The sequence below is a fragment of the Lepisma saccharinum genome, chromosome 21 (genome assembly GCF_977018435.1).
Source record: "Lepisma saccharinum chromosome 21, izLepSacc3.1, whole genome shotgun sequence".
Lineage (NCBI taxonomy): Eukaryota > Metazoa > Arthropoda > Insecta > Zygentoma > Lepismatidae > Lepisma > Lepisma saccharinum.
The window spans coordinates 53,598,789-53,616,939 of NC_139249.1; the positions used below are offsets into that span (position 1 = coordinate 53,598,789).

At 39.6% G+C, this 18,151-nt stretch overlaps 1 protein-coding gene across 5 annotated transcripts in view; it reads left to right on the forward strand.

Moving 5' to 3' along the window:
- The window catches only part of LOC146004257 (putative E3 ubiquitin-protein ligase HECTD2), a 368,014-nt gene that overhangs the window by 308,869 nt on the left and 40,994 nt on the right, over window positions 1–18,151 (forward strand). For 3 of the 5 annotated variants that reach the window (XM_083142946.1, XM_083142949.1, XM_083142945.1), the window contains exons 2-4: window positions 107–355; window positions 10,579–10,716; window positions 14,353–14,525. In XM_083142946.1, coding sequence (XP_082999072.1) covers window positions 107–355; window positions 10,579–10,716; window positions 14,353–14,525 — 560 coding nt within the window. Of the gene's footprint in view, window positions 1–103; window positions 356–10,578; window positions 10,717–14,352; window positions 14,526–18,151 lie in introns of all 5 variants that reach the window. The other 2 variants (XM_083142947.1, XM_083142944.1) reach the window with 1 other exon arrangement.

An 18,151-nucleotide genomic window follows, 5' to 3' on the forward strand; every position in this document is an offset into this window, starting at 1 on the left:
GATCACATTTGTTTTTGTAATACTAATTTATAACAATTATCATTAAGCAGAAGTGTAAATAAATAAAATGTCGCGTGGGACTGACGCTTGTTTTTTCTCTCAGCAGCGCCCCGCCAAGATGACGGACGGCGGGGGGGAGGCCGTGGAGACGCTTCGGATGCCGGAAGAGAGCGTCACGTGTCCGTCATGCAAGGTGACGGTGCAGCAGCAGCAGGGGCCCCGCATTCGCCACATGTGCCCCTACTGCGGCCATACCTACGGGGGACAGGCGCCCCCCTCGCGTGACGCCAGGGTCCGAGGGTCACGTTCCAACAGCAGGGGCCTTGCGATGGAAGGGGTCAGGTTCCCAGTCATAGTGAGTATTATCTTTCCTTCTCCATAAATGCACGCACTTCTTGGCACACACGTACGCACACGACATGCAATACACATGCAAAAGCTGTGTGGGTTAACTAAAACACCTAACCTGCAGTTCAGAAAAGGTGAGTGCTGTAGAAGCAGCAATGATGAAGTCAGAAAACTTGTCAGAATTGTCGGAGAACGTCATCGGCTATACAATTGTCAATACAGTCCTCGGATTGCTGATGCGTTAATACGGGTAGACACGGGTATATCATGTAAAGTAAAAGTTATTCACTAACAGAAGAAAACACATGATTGAAAATTCCAACTACTAACCAGACAAACAATCCTCACTTTGAGAGACATCTCCACCTCTGCTTTGGCCAGTCAACATACATACGAGGATCAGTATAGTACACGCAGTGCGATAACTGTATGCCCACAGCCATTCAATGTCTGACAGTTGCACATAAGAGGCACTGAAAGAGATTAATTTCAATTTTTCAATTACATTTATGAACTACAAAATTAATTTCTTTAACAAGTAGTTCAAAATATCGTAGTGTACCTCACATTCCTGCACTACCCTGGCTTTCGTAGAAGGCAGGATATACAAAGAATGCGTTTACGTTTCCAGTATCATGAGTTGTAAAAAGGAAGTAGGGGAGTGAATGGAGGGGGAGAAACGGAGGAAAGGAAATCGGAGGTGAGAGGTAGAAGAGGAGTCGGTGTTTGGCTTTGGGAGCGAAAGGATAAGGGAGAAGTTCAAGAGATAGAGGAGGGGACTGGGTGTGTGAGTGAACATAGGAGGATTAGCGATCAACTCTTCAAGTACGAGACAGGTAATTCCTTTCTCTAATTATAGCCATGCCGGTTCAGTCTTAAAGATCATAAAACCCCAATTTGTGTGTCGCCATTCATTTAAGAGTTGTATAGTTGAACACTTATATAGGTACCTCTACTGATGAAGGTTAAGGCTAGATCTAAGCGAGAAGCTATGAGCTAACGTCACCCAGATGCGATCCCAGCACCGCTAGAGGTGGTGTTATACGATGTCAAGAAATTAGAAGATAGTTGAAATGTATTTAATCAGTCTTAGATTTTATTTAATTATTATTTTTATTAATAATGATAATTAAATTTTCCAACTTTTATTGTGTTATGTTTCTATAATGGTGTAAATCTATTAATGGTCTCTGGAAAGGAAGTATTTCCTTATCAGAGTTGTAGCTAGAGAGTTCAGAGCCCAAGACGAGAATAGATTTTCGCACCCCCTCCACCGAATTTGCACCCCCCTACCTAAATGTATCTAGCATACTTAGACATTGTAGAAATTTTATGCATCTACTTTTTCCCATTGAATCCGACGAGAAGAAAACTTAGCATTCAAGAAATGTTGCTAATAAAAGGGCAACCGATTCGGTTGTGAATCCCACATCATCTTCATTGAAGCAGTGTGTGTTATTGTTCAAATCTGCAAACTCGATTGCAATTTTAAGATAACTAGGTGGAGGGTCAAGAATGAGAAACTTTAAGAAGACATTAGTTTTGTTAAATTAACATATAAGTGCTATGTTTTTCCCGACGAAAGGGGGTGAGAAGTGGAGGAGAAATAACAGGTCGGTCTAATTTCCATGTTCCAGGTGCATAGGGTGACAATGACAACCCACTTCGCAGCTACGGCTCCATTCCTTACTAGTCCAATTTGATATGATTTTAAAATCTTATCTATGACTGTAGAAGTATGCTGTTACCAGCCATAAAGTGAGAGAGAGAACAAGATACGTATGCAACATTCACACACATTCTTCCTTCTTTGTCTTTGTTTATGATATTATTCTTAGTAAAATATGTTTGAAGTCAAAACTAATTGCTTATCTTTGTTGTTATAACACAAATTCTTACCCACGGAAAATGTTAATGGAGGGAAAATTTCAATAGAACAAGATCGTTGGTGGGAAGGTAGAGATCTCCCTTCCGCCATGGGAATTCGTATCCTGAATGTAACCACCAACGCTATGGAACGATGCTTATAATAAGGAACATGTCTGGATGTGAATTAACAAAATAAAAAAATGACATTTTCTCCTCAAGACTGCAGAACAGGGAGTAAAAATGGTGAACTGTCACGACCAAATTGTAACATTTAGTAGCTTCGCATAAATGGTTATAAAACTAAAATTACTAAATATAGTAGACTGCAGACATCTGGAGTCTGCCTATCTTCAGAAACAACACATTCATTTATGAAGGAAAAAAATTGAAATTCTTGCAAAATCTTAAAAATCGTCCATGTTATAATATTTTTGTAGATTTTTATAGGTTGACATTAAAATATTTCATGGCTCGAGGGGGCCATGGTGCCCTTGCCCCCCCTTTGGTACGGGCCTAGTTTGGGCCACCGCAATATAATCCTTTTTTTCTGGCACTTCAAACATAAAAACAGGTCTTGACGTAACCAGCAGACGAGGTGTAGCCTTGGCCACTGAAAATAATCCTCCATGGCAGCAGATTTTTTACTCCTTAATACAGACATCGTCCCCAAACATATCATGTATTCAGGGACTAAACAAATTATTATTATTTTATGGCCTTCCCGATGGCGTAGTGGTAGCGTCGTCGCCTTGTAATCAAGAGGTCCCGGGTTCGATACCCTGTGGAGGTACATAGTGGTTGGGCTCCCACTTTAACCTGTACGTCCAGTCCTGATTAGCCTTATTGTGCATAAAATGGACTTAAAACACCAACTTAATCAATCAATCAAAATGATTTATTAGATATAACACGCTACCCTGAGGAATGTGACGGAATCCGCCTTCGAAACGTAGATATACAGGGTGACTCAATAAGTCACTTAACACCCCCAGTACAAGGCCACTGCGGCATGGGACGTGAAAATGGCGATGACCAATCGTTATCAGGCCAAGGGGGAACCACATTGACGTCACCCACATGGTCGGAAGCCATCTTGATGCCCGCCATCTTGAATTCAACTTCAGAAATTTAAATGGGAAGGGGGTCGTGCGACATATCAAAATGGGCTAGAATTTCACCAGAAAAACAACTGTGACATTTGTTTTCACCTAACTTTAATTGTTGCAGAGTTAACAATACCACAAAGTTATGGCTCAATAAGTCACTTAACACCCCCAGTACAAGGCCACTGCGGCATGAAACGTAAAAATGGCGATGACGAATCGTTGCCTGGCCAAGGGGGAACCACACTGACGTCACCCGCATGGTCGGCAGCCATCTTGATGTCCGCCATCTTGAATTCAACTTCAGAAATTTAAATGGGAAGGGGGTCGTGCAACATATCAAAATGGGCTAGAATTTCACCAGGAAAACAACCGTGACATTTGTTTTCACCTAACTTTAATTGTTGCAGAGTTAACAATACCAAAAAGCTATAACACATGCTCAATTTGACGTCCCTCTTGCGCAACACACACGTGTAATCGTCTCTCCCATGACCTTACCACATTCTGAAGAACCTCAGGAGTTATTGCAGTACAGGCATCCACAATGCGTGTGCGCAAGTGGGCCAGATCCCTGATTTTCGTAGCATACACCATGGCTTTCAGGTGTCCCCAGAGGTAAAAGTCCAATGGTGTCAGGTCAGGTGAGCGTGCAGGCCATTCCACAGTCCCTCGGCGACCAATCCAGTGGTGAGGGAATTGTTGATCCAGGTACTGATGGACTATCATCCCATAGTGCGGTGGAGCACCATCTTGCTGGAACCATTCAGGATAGCTCCCATCCTCGGACAGTAAGGATGGTAAGATCTGCTCCCGTAGCAGAAGCAAGTAGCCCTCTGCATTTAAGTTGCCCTTAATGAAAAATGGACCAACAAGTCGGGAACCCCAAGTACCAGACCACACCATTAGCTTCCCGCCTCCCGTCACCTTGCTGGGATCTGTCCAATGTGGATTTTCGGGTGACCAGTACCGCAGATTTTGCTTATTCACCTCTCCCGACACATAAAAATTTGCCTTATCACTGAACAGAATCCTGCTACCGACGGCAGGGTCATGTTGCAGTTGTGCTATAGCCCACTCACAAATCTGCAAACGCCTGTCTGGATCGTCCTCACTAAGGTGCTGCTGCAGCTGTATCTTATACGGATGCCAGTGGTGGTCACGTACAATCCTTTGAATTGAACCCCTGCTGACACCGCTTTCCAGCGCCAGTCTCCGTGTGCTACGGGTTGGGGACTTTGCAAATGATGCCAACACCGCTACAGCAGTACCCTCATCCGTGGCTGTTTTCGGACGTCCATGTCGCGGCTTGTCATCCACAGATCCAGTATCTTGGAACTTTGCCAGTAACTGGATGACGGCCACATGTGACACCGGTTGTCTTGCAGGATTGCGGTTATTGAAGTCTGCGGCAATGTCACGCGTACTTCTCTCCCCTGACATCAATATGATGGCAATCCGTTCCTCACGTGTTAGTGGCATTTTCGTTCAGATCAGTGAAAAAGGAAATATGCTACTCTTGACACGATCAATTCACATCATCACTCTTTCAAACCTGTATGTAAAGACAAAACACAATCGTAATTCCCATGCCAACCAATACTACAAGATATGTACATATCGGTAAGTCAATATCCGGACATTTTCAGTGATTGGTCTAACAATAAATACCACATAATCACATACTAACGATTATTTGAACAATAAACATTTAAGCAAAAAGTAAAGGACGTGTCACTCTCCCATGCGGAAATCGCCCTTAAATTTAAAGCTAGGTGAAAACAAATGTCACGGTTGTTTTCCTGGTGAAATTCTAGCCCATTTTGATATGTCGCACGACCCCCTTCCCATTTAAATTTCTGAAGTTGAATTCAAGATGGCGGGCATCAAGATGGCTTCCGACCATGCGGGTGACGTCAGTGTGGTTCCCCCTTGGACAGGCAACAATTGGTCATCGCCATTTTTACGTTCCATGCCGCAGTGGCGTTGTACTGGGGGTGTTAAGTGACTTATTGAGCCACCCTGTATAAAGATTTAACATGGTGGTTAAAAGTCACAAAAATTAAAATGAATGAATCGGCACTGATGAGCTACAAAGAAGAAGTAATCACAATGTTATAAGATTTCAGTAGGTAGGACTGTCGGGAAAAGGAGGGACAATACCAGATCATAAGATTTTTTTTTCAAATTTGCTTATTAGTTCTTTAACAGAAAATATCAGCAACATGCCAAACCCAGGCCAAGTATATAGGTAATATTCAATGCAGCTAAATTGACTGCAGGATTCAATTTTTTGTTTCAATCTCCAATTGACAAATCCTACTTTCCAATTACATCTGATCTTTCCCATACCTATTCATGCATATTTAATTTTGTCCATGTATTAAAAATTAAATTACTTTTATGTTGCGGTTGAACCGTTGTGACAGTTTATTACCCCAAACAAGCGGAACGCGTGGACATATCTGCCTTTGACTTTGATATATTGCTTCACAAACTTGCCACGCATGAGTTTCATTTAAGCTATGTACTGACGTTTTCTTACCACCAGACGCTTGGATCGTTTGAAGACCATGAAGAATAAAGAGTAAACATGTCTTCTACATGAAATCATCCAAATGGGTAGTACTGAACAATGTACACATTAAATGACTATAATACGATGGTTGGAATGCACAATTACCTTGTAAATGAAACGACAGGCAATTTATCTCAATCGGAAAATAGTGAAAAATCTTGGTCATTACCTTATTCAAGATAGTATTTACTCATGCATGTTACAGTACGTGACATGTAACTGTTTCCTGTTCCCTACTAAGCCCCGCCTCTCTCGTAAATTCAACGTAAGAAGAACGTGCTTCAGCAGAAGGTAACCAGAGTCGATTAACCCTTGTTGCACTTTATGCCGTTAAAACTTGTGGCGGTACTTGCACGCAGCTTGCTCATTGGTCATTACCTTATTCAAGATAGTATTTACTCATGCATGTTACAGTACGTGACATGTAACTGTTTCCTGTTCCCTACTAAGCCCCGCCTCTCTCGTAAATTCAACGTAAGAAGAACGTGCTTCAGCAGAAGGTAACCAGAGTCGATTAACCCTTGTTGCACTTTATGCCGTTAAAACTTGTGGCGGTACTTGCACGCAGCTTGCTCTGCAACGACATTAATGAACATTTCTACATTCTAATTTCATATAGGAGAAGGATTTATTTTACACGAGAGCGCTCAACTAAGATTAATTCTTGGATCTGAAGTGAAAGAAAGTAATAAATATTTTCCCACAATTGACGCATGCGTCACTTCAGATCCAAGAAATAATCTTAGTTGAGCGCTCTCGTGTAAAATAAATACTTCTCCTTTATAAAGAAATTAGAATGTAGAAATGCTCATTAATGTCGTCGCAAGCTGTCCTTTTTCCCACAATTGAAGCATGCGCAGCACGCACCGCATGCGTTCAGGAGACGCCTCTATTTGGTATTCAATAAATATTACTCCCTCTGTCCCATAATTATAGTCCGGTATGCCAAAATGGTAACTTTTTATTTATGTTCTTTTGGATACTTGATCGGCCAATTTGTACTGATCCTTGAGTAATAACGTTGTATGACTCATTCCCGTATTTCATTTTCTTCTTCTGTATACACAAATGCCACAGTTTGAATATTGGACAAGTATTTTGGGACAACAAACAAAAGTGTACCGGACAATAATTATGGGACAGAGGGAGTAACTTCTTTATCCATTGACATTCGTTTCTTTTCAGGACAGTTGTTTTTATACACAAATATTGGCGATCTTAATTACTCGTAAGCTAGATAATGAATACGTGGTTATATTTCCAATCCTTTTACCTATTCATTTAATAATAATAATGCAATGTATTTTAATTAATATTTTAGTTTAAACATTATTATTATTATTATTATTATTATTATTATTATTATTATTATTATTATTATTATTATTATTATTATTAATTCTGGTTCGGACCTCCCTGCCCCGAAATATATTTCTAGATGCATGCCTGCCTGGCTCTGTTCTACATTATTGTGTATTCATCATGAATTGGGACAGAACACATCTCACAAATGGGACAAACAATATCCTCAAAACCATTCCACGACCGTGGTCGGCTGTGCTGTTTGAAGAGAGCAAAGTTATCCTAAATATTTCTGTGCTTTCCCATACGACGGAAGTCACCTTCCGTCACTGCGTATCTCTGTAAACTGCGCCAGAGCAATGACACGCTTTCTAAATAATTTAAATATGGATCAGTATGGACGCCTGTTCCCTCGTACTTCCAAAGAAAATTGTGAGAGTTTTTGAAGCAGCATTTTGTGGAGGGGATAATTTGTGGAGCGACAATAAAGAAAATTGCAACGTTTTCCCCCCGTCAATTTCGTCACCGAATTAAACCTAGAAGAACATCCATGTTACCACACACTACTCCTCAGACTATAAACAAATTACTGAACGAGGGAACATTATTCGGATGAGTATGCTTAATTATTTATCTTACTTTTCTAATTTTTAAGACTGGTGCATTTTTAATAAGATTGGAAGATATGCCACATCATCGGTCACTTTGTGACGATATTTTTAAAAAATATATCTTAACGGTAACGTTTTGCGATATAGCTTTTGGGCCAGCAGTTGTGTGAATTATCTCCTTATTTCACTATAAATAATAACTCCTGGCGCAATAGACCGCGAGGACCAGGGTCTACCTACCGACTGCCAGCCTCACTTCCACCAGATTCATTGATGTGGTTTATTTCACTTCACTTTTCTGCCACTTTTGGCTAATGACGAAGATGCGATGAGTGGTGATATGATGAAATTGACCCATACCGGGATTCGAACCCGGGACCCCTGGCGGTGTAGCGGAAGGTGTTAACCACTCCGCCAAGGAGGCCGGCTCCACCAGAGGTGAGAGATCATCTAACCAGTTGCGGGGTGACGTGTGGTCAGCACGACGAACCCCCGGTCGTTGTTGTAGTTTCTATGACCGGGTTAGGCTACTCATTCGTAGCTCACTACAAATACCTCTGTTAAAATTATGCATTCAAGAAAATAACGTTTTGCAAGACGAACAAAAAATACAGAACAATATATGGCTTATATTTTAAGATGTTCGTTTCCTCGTCTGGTAGGAAAGTATCCTGCCGTCAAAAGTTCTTCATCCTAGTTTTATGGATTCCAATAATTTATATTTATCTCTCTTGTGATAGTTTGAATAGCAACATTTGCATTACTTGATAATAATTACTAATAGTGAAAAGTTTTTCAAGCACTAGTATGCGAGTGCACACACACACACACACAGAGTTGCGTTCCCAAGGGGTAGGGTGTTAGATCCCTTTCTTTTGACCCATATATTGAGAAGTAAATTACCGTTAGATCCACTAAGGTTGGTAAAATTTAGAATTGATTACAAAAAGAAAAAAAACATATGGTCAAATTATCCCCAGTCACGACACTGCGTGTTATATTCATATCTTCCGTGGAGAACGACAGAACCTATAATTTTTAAATGCCTGAGTACAGCCTGATTTATGAAAAATATTATTGTTCTGTGGCGATTGTTATAATTGCTTTGTTTTAAGTATTCCTGTGTTTTTTCGTTGATTGTTAAAAATGCACCAGTGGTCAGAAGTCAGAGGATGTACGTATGTAGTTGCTCTCGCATTACCAAACCCTAGTCAGGATGGGAGCATCACAACTTTGGTATTACGATTCATTAGTAGCATATCGTCTTTGTCTAATTCTTCATCCGTTTCAAATTTCCCCAGCTAAGTATAGTACGTTAATAAATGCCATGAATGAAGAATTATTAGAGCACGTTCTGCAACGCTGTTGTCTGACTCTTTCGTTTCTGTTTCGGTGTTAAATTCCGCTGTTCAAAAAGCGCGATTGGCTCTTGGATGTCACCATTCTTCCCTTGTATTTGACTGTCCAGTTGGAGAATCTAAGTTTCGAATCTATGTCGGAACATAACTGCACAGAACCAGTCTCAATGCATGTTTGGGTCTCCATATGTTAAAACTTGTTGCAAAATCAACTTATCTTCAAGCATAAATGATATGATATTCCTCTACCACAGTACCGGACATTGTGGCGGAGGGGTTAATGTAACGTGTTATGAATCCAAGGGTCTTAGGTTCGAATCCTGTGCCCTTCGTTATATTGTGTACCATCACTTCATCATTCTTCCTCGTCTTCGCGAGTAACTCAAGAGGTAGAAATGAAGCGTAAAATATTCACTATCATGTATCCGGTATGTTAATTAACAACTTGATATCAGAGATTCCCCTTTCACATTAAACCAGTGACGGTTATTAATGGGCCCGTCCTCCCGTTTTTCACCGCACTGTAGCTTCTTAATGCTAAGCCTTGTCTACCAAGGGAAAGTATATATCCATGCAGTAATAATCACTCATGTAATAATTGGTTCTTATTTGTTAGTAATGGTGGTAATATTTGTAATTATTATAATTAATAGGTGGTTCACCTACGTCACGAACTGTTGCGTTGTGGCTTCGAGCAGCCATGGTTGAGGCCAGTTTTATAAGCATACGGAATTCAAGCGAGGCGGGCAGAAGATGCTAAGACAGACATTCGTGATTTAAAACAAACGTGCAGATGTAACGAACGCTATATTTTCGTTAAAACGACAAATAAAATTGATCGCAAACATGGCGGCAGTGCGCATCCTGACGTCCATGTAACCCACCTATTATATAACTGCACAAACAACTGCAAAGAAAGCTGTGATACAATAACAAAATTGTATCTTAAAATGTAATGATAAAAATTTGTGGGCCTATGACCCCGCCTTCCCTCAGGTAAGTAAATATCTTATACAGCACGCGTACCTTACGGTTAATAGATGATTAGATATTTGTTGTGACTGTGTTGAAAAATTAGTGGTGTTCATGTTATTATTTTCTTTCCATTTGAGCTTCGAATTGCTGTTTTAAGTCTATTTTATATAGTTTAGAATGGAATTCGAATCACTGTGCCATGTGCCTCTACCGGGTATCGAACCCGGGACTCCTTGGTAACAAGGCGCCGACGTTACCACTAGGCCATCGGGCGGACCTGTTAAGGTTCCCTTACCTTACCTTATCAGTGAAATTTTTAAACTTTGATGGACCTCATATATTTACTTTCCGAACAGGCCTCGTATTTTTATGTTTAATATGATAGAAAAGCATGAGAAACTAACGTAATGGTATTTTTATTTTTTGTGTTTCAGGAGAGTCCGGAAGGCCGACCAGGAAGATATCGGCGCATCAGTACCTTCATGGTGAGCAGACTGGGTGGAGTGAACATAACGCTAGGAAACATCCTGTTGCGGCCTGGCTCAGAGAGTTCTCTCCCGCCTATTCCGAAGGTAAGAAGCTCTTATAACAATAAGCAATAACTTATCATTATTATGATTACGTCATGTGCTGAGAATGCGACTTTGTGGGTCAAAACACCTCTCACAAATGAGACAGACATTCTACTCAGAACGAAGCAGAAGCCCTGTGCATGTCAGGGACATATTTATCTAGGGATTGTACTGGGACGAAAACTACAGAAAACGAAACAGGGTTCAGCATTCACAAAACTATACTAGACATGGCAGTCTTGTCTCACCTCGTCTCGGTACATTGATTGATTGTTTGACGTCCACTTGATGCACAGATAGGCTAATTGGGACTTGACCTCCAGTTTAAAATGGGATCCGAACCACTATGTGCCTCCACTGGGTATCGAACCCGGGACCCCTTTATTACAGGGCGATGACGTTACCACTACGCCATCTGGGAGGCTCGTCTCGGTATAGTTCACATATCCATGGATATATATATATATGGTTCCCGTCCGCGTTGTGCGTGGTTGCCAACTTTTGACTGGTGTATTTCCGGACCAGGGTTCCCTATCTCATTATGTTGCTTTTGTTCCCTTGCATCATCCCTGCAAGTCTGAAACACGGTCACAGAAACACCCTGTATATATAATGTATTATGTTGCACAACAGCCCTAAACATGTAATGAACTATAGTTTAACATTCCATAAGGTATTTTTTAATGTTACTGCTTGTCTCAATAGATATGTCGAAAAATCGTGATATCGAATGTTCTACGTATACTTCTATTTCTTCTCTTATTTTCATGATTGCGGTGAAAGAAAGTGTCGACATCAACAAAAGGAAAATGAAGTATTTAATTCCACAAGCACTGCGCGCAAGCGAAACACGTGGAGTTGTTCTGGTGAATACTCGCGCACATTTAAACGGTTCGATACCGCTCACACGCCACAAAGCAGAGGCTATTCTTATTGCTTGACGTCACGAGAAAGGGGTCACTAGCAACATTTCGATTGCAGCTGTCTTTATCCAGAAGGTATGACGTCACGTTCGTTCGAAGATTGCCTGCGATTACGTCAGAAGCAGCTTGAGAGATTCGGTGTTTGCAAAAGCTTACTATATCTTTTTATGCAAGAGTAATTTAAGCATGTTGTCAGAAGTATTTAAAAAATATTATTTCATGTTTTTATTATTTTATTTGATGTAAGATAATAAATGTGTTTGAACAGAAAACTAATTCATTGAATGGAAACATAAAGTTCTTATTATGAATATAGCTTTTGAATGATTGTGTATAAATCAGAAACATGCCAATGTCTCTTCAATTTCATTGACATAATCTCAAATTTTTTGAAGATAAATAAGTATATGACTTATATGGCTGTTACCCATTCCCCGTCCACTGAGAACATTCCAGATTTAGAACTTACTTATAGTTTTAATTGTACTACAGGAATGCCAAGTCTTTACCTAAAACATGATTATCATTAACATATTTTTACAAATAATTATATTATTTAAAAATTCTGTTTGTCCTACTTGTTATAACCACACCTCATACATCTTCAACCTATAACAAAAAGTGTTGCTTTTGTTGTAATGGAAAAATCTGAATTAATTTATATTGTGAGATAGTGATAGTAATAATAATAATAATAATGATAACGCGTGGCGCAACAGCCCTTGAGGACTGCCGGCCTCACTCCTCACCTGCAGAGATGGGAGAATATCAAACCGCTTACGGGGGTGACGTGTGGTCAGCATGACGAAACCCCAGTCGTTGCTGCAGGTTTCCATGACCGTGTTATGCTACTCATTTAAATCTCCCTAAATTCCTCACGATAGTGGGTCGCCACCGGTCCCATACACAGGCCGAAATATCAGTAGAAAAGTTGTTACGCTTCGCCCAGGAGACTCGAACCAGGGCGCGTCCCGTAGCCAGAACCCAAAGCCTGACGCCTTCGATTGCACGGCCATGGTGCGGGACATTGTGAGATAGTAAGGCTTTGAAAAGTTTGATACGTGAAAATATATGGTTCCATAATTCTCCTATCCCCGTATCCCGCCTCTACGCTTCTGCATGCAATCTACAAACAACTTATTATGATATCGTTGTAATATACGAAGGCGTGCTGAAAAGTAATGCCTCCTATTGCTTTATTTGGAAACGGTTGAATTAATTTGAATAGAAGAAATGCAGATAACGTTCTAGAACTTTATTGTCCATGTCTATACAATTACATTTTCACATAATCGCTCTTGCAATCAACAGACGTCTGCCAACGAGAGATCAGTTTCTTAATGCCGTCACTGTAGAATTGTTGATTTTAACGATGGAGCCACCGCCTCACTTCTGTTTGCACTGCATCATCAGAATCAAAGTGAACACCTCTTAAGCAATCCTTTATCTTTGGAAAGCATCACCTTCAAGTTCATAGCACTGAAGCAGCTATTGGCTGCTGTGCAGTCTCTACTGTTTCATGTCAGGATTAAGCTTCCGAGACAATACTGGGCACAGGTATCCTAAATCTGCGATTATCTCCTGCACTCGCTCCCTTGATATGCCACATTTGAATGCAAGCTATGTCTGGCTTCTGCGACTGTTTTCTCTAATGAGTTGATCGATATAATTCCGATGACCATCAGCAGTTGCAGTACGCTGCCTTCCACTCCGTTTTTGTCACACACGTTGAGAGTTCCTCTGCTTGGGTTTTCATTACGAGCACATTACTGTCTTGACGTTTGCACATCCATCTCCGCACGCTGGTTCAGGCGCACCGACTCAGTATGGCTGCATGCTGCCATTTTCCTAGATATATATTTCAGCACCCCCTGGCGATAGACGTTTGAAACTTGCAATGTAGAAGCAATGTTGAATACAATTCATGGTTGCTCAAAATCCAAAATGCGTTTACACGACAACAAATAAACAAGAGGCATTACTTTTCAGCAAGTCCTCGTAATTTATAGTATTTGTGTACCACGTTGCCAACAAAATGAAACATACAACTTCATTACCTTTGAGTGCTTCAGATGTTGACTTTTTTTCACTTACATGCCAGATTAATTCAGATATTAATATCGTAATAATAGTTTCTGATTCTTTACCACACGGGTCTCAAGATGGCGTTGCAGTAACACTGCTACATTGTAATCAAGGGATCTCAGGTTCGTTCCTATGTGGCTTTGGTCCCACTTTAAAACTTTAGGTCATGTTCCGATTGGCCTATTTGTACATATAGTGGACTTACAACAAGCTTGTAAAGAAACTAAACAACATAAATACAAAATACAATTTACACCACTTTTGTCCAATAATACTTATTATAATATTTAACAACTATTATAACTTTTGTAATAGTAACAAACGTTGATTTCACAAAAGCGACAAGAGACCTCCTCGATGGCGCAGTGGTATCGTTGTCGCCTTGTAATCAAGGGGGTCGCGGGTTCGATACCCGGTGGAGACACATAGTGTTTCGGATCCAACTTTAAACTGTAAGTCCAGTACCGATTAGCATTGCTGTGTATAAAGTGGACTTAAACAATAATTCATTCACTCGCAAAAGCGACAAGGGAACTCAGCATTCCCAACACATTTCATGTCTCCAGATTATTCACCAATGTTGTTCATGATCAGAATGTTTACGTTTATGTTACTTTCTCCCCCAAAGGACACGGAAGGGAAATTCGTCACCCTAACAGGAAGCTCAGCGTCAACGCCTACTTCCGGTTTCCGGTCTGCCAGGAGTGTGGAGAACATACCAGGAACAGATAGCAGCGAACCGGTGTCCACCCCGCCGAAACCTCAGTACCCACCGCGCGAGGTCACGAGGGAAGAATTCCTGTAAGTTGATCCACGAGTTAATGCACAAACAATCATGGTGTGAATTTATTGTTAACACATATGTATTTAGATATTTATGCTTATATTATTATACTGATGGACAGTTAACGAGCCTTGGTACAGCAGTGTGTACATATAAGAATACGAGTATATATGTTACAAATTTATAATATATATTTCATAATGAGGTAATACCTAAAATATAAAGTAAAAAAAAAAAAGTGCTCCCCTGTGCATAGCACTACGCCATGAAGGCGTATAGGGGATGTGGGGGTAGCAATACAAAATACACTCATCACAAAAAGTTTGGAATATTGTTATATTAGGCAATAGGTGATAGGCAAGATCTTGGAATTCAACAACACATGGTTTCTATCTGGTGGACGTTTTCGTGCTTTCGCCGACATATGCTACCTTGTCTATCACATATCGCCCATTCGTCGTCGCCTTGTAATCAAGGAGTCCCAGGTTCAATTCCCGGTGGAGGCACATAGTGGTTCGGAACCCACTTTAAACTGCAGGTTCAGTCCCGAGTATCTTTACTGTGCATCAAGTAGACTTAAAACAGCAATGAATCAAAACCTATCGCATAATATAACAATATTCCAAACTTTTTGTGAGGAGTGTACATTATAAAGTACATTAAAATACAATGTTAAATTTAAGATCGGTTAGAATCATTAAAATTGCTGACTTTAGAAACACATTTGTTGTATATTATTTACAGTTTTTAATGACTCATTATCATAGCTACAAAATAATTTAAACACTTTAAATATAAAATATAAGTAGGAAAGGAATTTATTTTGTATATTCTCAATTATGTCACTTTTTAGAATGTCACAGGAAACATTCCATGTCACAGTACTGACTTCTAGAATGGGTGTGAAATAAAGTGAACATTGTTCAGTCCTTGTCATTTATTTATGACCCAACCTGTCATTTTCCTACTGTTGATATCATATCAAGATATCAGCTGAACATGTTATGCTCATTTTTGGACAGATTTTGAACCCTCGACTTTCGCTGCATAAAATTACGTGACGTTAAAATGAATTTATTTAATTTGTAGTTTATAACAGTTAGTTCCCCACCCCGCAGACACACAGGTATATCACACGAGATCTATTGGTTGCAAACTACAGTACCGTATAATTTAGCTACAACTCTGCGAATTACGCCAACGCTCTAAGTTCTGTATTTATGATCGATTTAAGTATTTTTGAAAATGTTCAATGGTAACATTATTAAGAATTTTTTCAATTTTAGAAAAACACTACATATGCTGACCAATGCAGTGTTTATTTTGGTTAAAATAACACTGTACACGGAACGTTTCCACCCTATATCAGAAAAAGAACCACACGTAAATAAATCAGTATTTTTAATTTGGTTCTTAGTCGGGAAGAAAAACCTGATATAGGGTGGACACGTTACGTGTACAGGGCTTTATAACAAAAATAAACACTGCATTGGTTAGCATTGGTGTTTTATTACATTTCTAACATGAAAAAAATTATATTCTGATCAGCTCAATTCTTTCCTGTATGGCGTTTCCCGATAGTAAAGAACTTAAAATATATAAATTTATTACTTTATAAAGTTATGAAATTGGTGTTGATGTCTCTTGAGCGTTACGTGTGTGACATTCACACATAAAATGTAAGGTTCCAACATGCAAACGGATTACAATATTTATAACAAACTGATTTCATAAAATTGTGACGTGCTTAGTAGCGTTTGCTAACACAATAAAAAAAACTTGAATATAATAGCATAATAGTTTGCCTTTGAGCATACGATCAGAAATACAAACAAAAATAACTAAATCAACAAGGAAACATTAGTATGGAAAGTCTGCAGTTGTATATTTTTCACCCAAGAGGTATGTGTATCAAAGCAATAATATATATATATAATTCATCATTTGTCAACCAGATGGCACTTCACAAAGACACGCGGTGGAAGAGTGACGCTAGTGGCAACACTTGAAGTGGTGGCATGGAATCAGTCTATTGACGGTTCCGTAATGTTTTGGAATCAGTCTCCAAGCAACGGTCCTGTTCTAGTAACATATGCTTGCTTGCATTAATATGCTCCTTCTGGGGCCCCGCAGAGCTCATAATTGTCTTGCGTGTCAGTTCCGTTGCTATTTATAACCTCAAACATAAAGGGATGAAGAATGTTGGGTAAGATTTAGATGGGAAAACAGGAAACTGAGATGGTGTTGTGGTTTGTCTAAACGATCGTACGAATTAGTTTACGAAATACGTACACACACAAACACAATATTCACGACATCGAGCGTTGTGGGGGTGATGTGGTCACCTTTATTTCCCAGGTTTGTAATTTCATTAGAAGTTGGGTGAATTCCAGGATTCGAAAAAAGTCGCACCTAAGATCATCTAACCCGGGAATCGAACCCAGGTCTCCTTCGTGACAGTCATACGCCATATCTACGTCTATATATGTGTATAAGAATGCTTATACTGAAGACACACCAACATCACAGACTACCTTTGTCTGTGCCAACATTGTCTTGACATCAAATTTGAAACTTAACACATACGGAGCAACACATGATAACATTATTCTCGAAAAATCTTTATCTTTAGCGTGATTAAAATCAGTAGACAAATATGCAAATAAACAAAGCAAAACTTTAAATCTTTGACATAACGAAATTTTCTCAAACCGAATCGTAGTGAATCAAAAATACCTCTGAGTTGTACTAGTAATTATTTCATGATAATTTAAACAATTGCAGAACTGTCAAGTGGTTTCCATAATTTAGATGACTTCGTTTAAACTCTATGCCTTCGACTACATATGTTTGCCTCAGCTATAAACTCTTCCGTATGGATGACGACTTAAAACTTCAGCAATTTTTTTCTAGGACACAATATTTCGTCCAGCTGTTGGTCTAAGTAAAACCGCTGTTAGATCCTGAGAACGTAGGATGTCAGGAAAAGGTTCTCATTTTACAACTTAAATACGAGAGCGCTACGATGTTTATTTTCATCTACATAGTTACACAATACATGGTGAAATATTCCTTGTATTTAAATAAGTATAATAAGTGGGTTCTTTTTCATTTTTTTATAGCATAATCATTATCTCCTTCAATTGCTGAGATGAGAATTTCCCACAGAAATCACTTAGTGACAAATTCATTAAGGGTGCATGGCTATAATGCATTTTTCATCCGTATGATTAGGGCGAGAAACATAATGGTATTTATATTAAAAACCAATCTTTTTCGGAGATAAATACTCTGTACTGAAATCACTTTCGCAAAAGTTTAGAGTTAAGGGATTAAGTCCATTCATATAGTAATATTCCTCTCATTTCGAATGAAAGTTGCTTCCCCGATAGCGCAGTGGTTACGTCGTCGCCTTGTAATCAAGGGGTATCGGGTTCGATAGCAGGTGGAGGCACATTGCACAGTGGTTTGGATCCCACTTTAAACTGTAGGTCCTGTCCGGATTAGCATAAAGTTCTAATCCACATAAAGTGGATTTAAAACACTAATTCAAACACTTTCGAATGAAAATCGCAGGAACAGTACAATGGGTACTTTCGGATCCTTAGACAAATCTCCAGTTGTCCATACTAGTGATTATTCT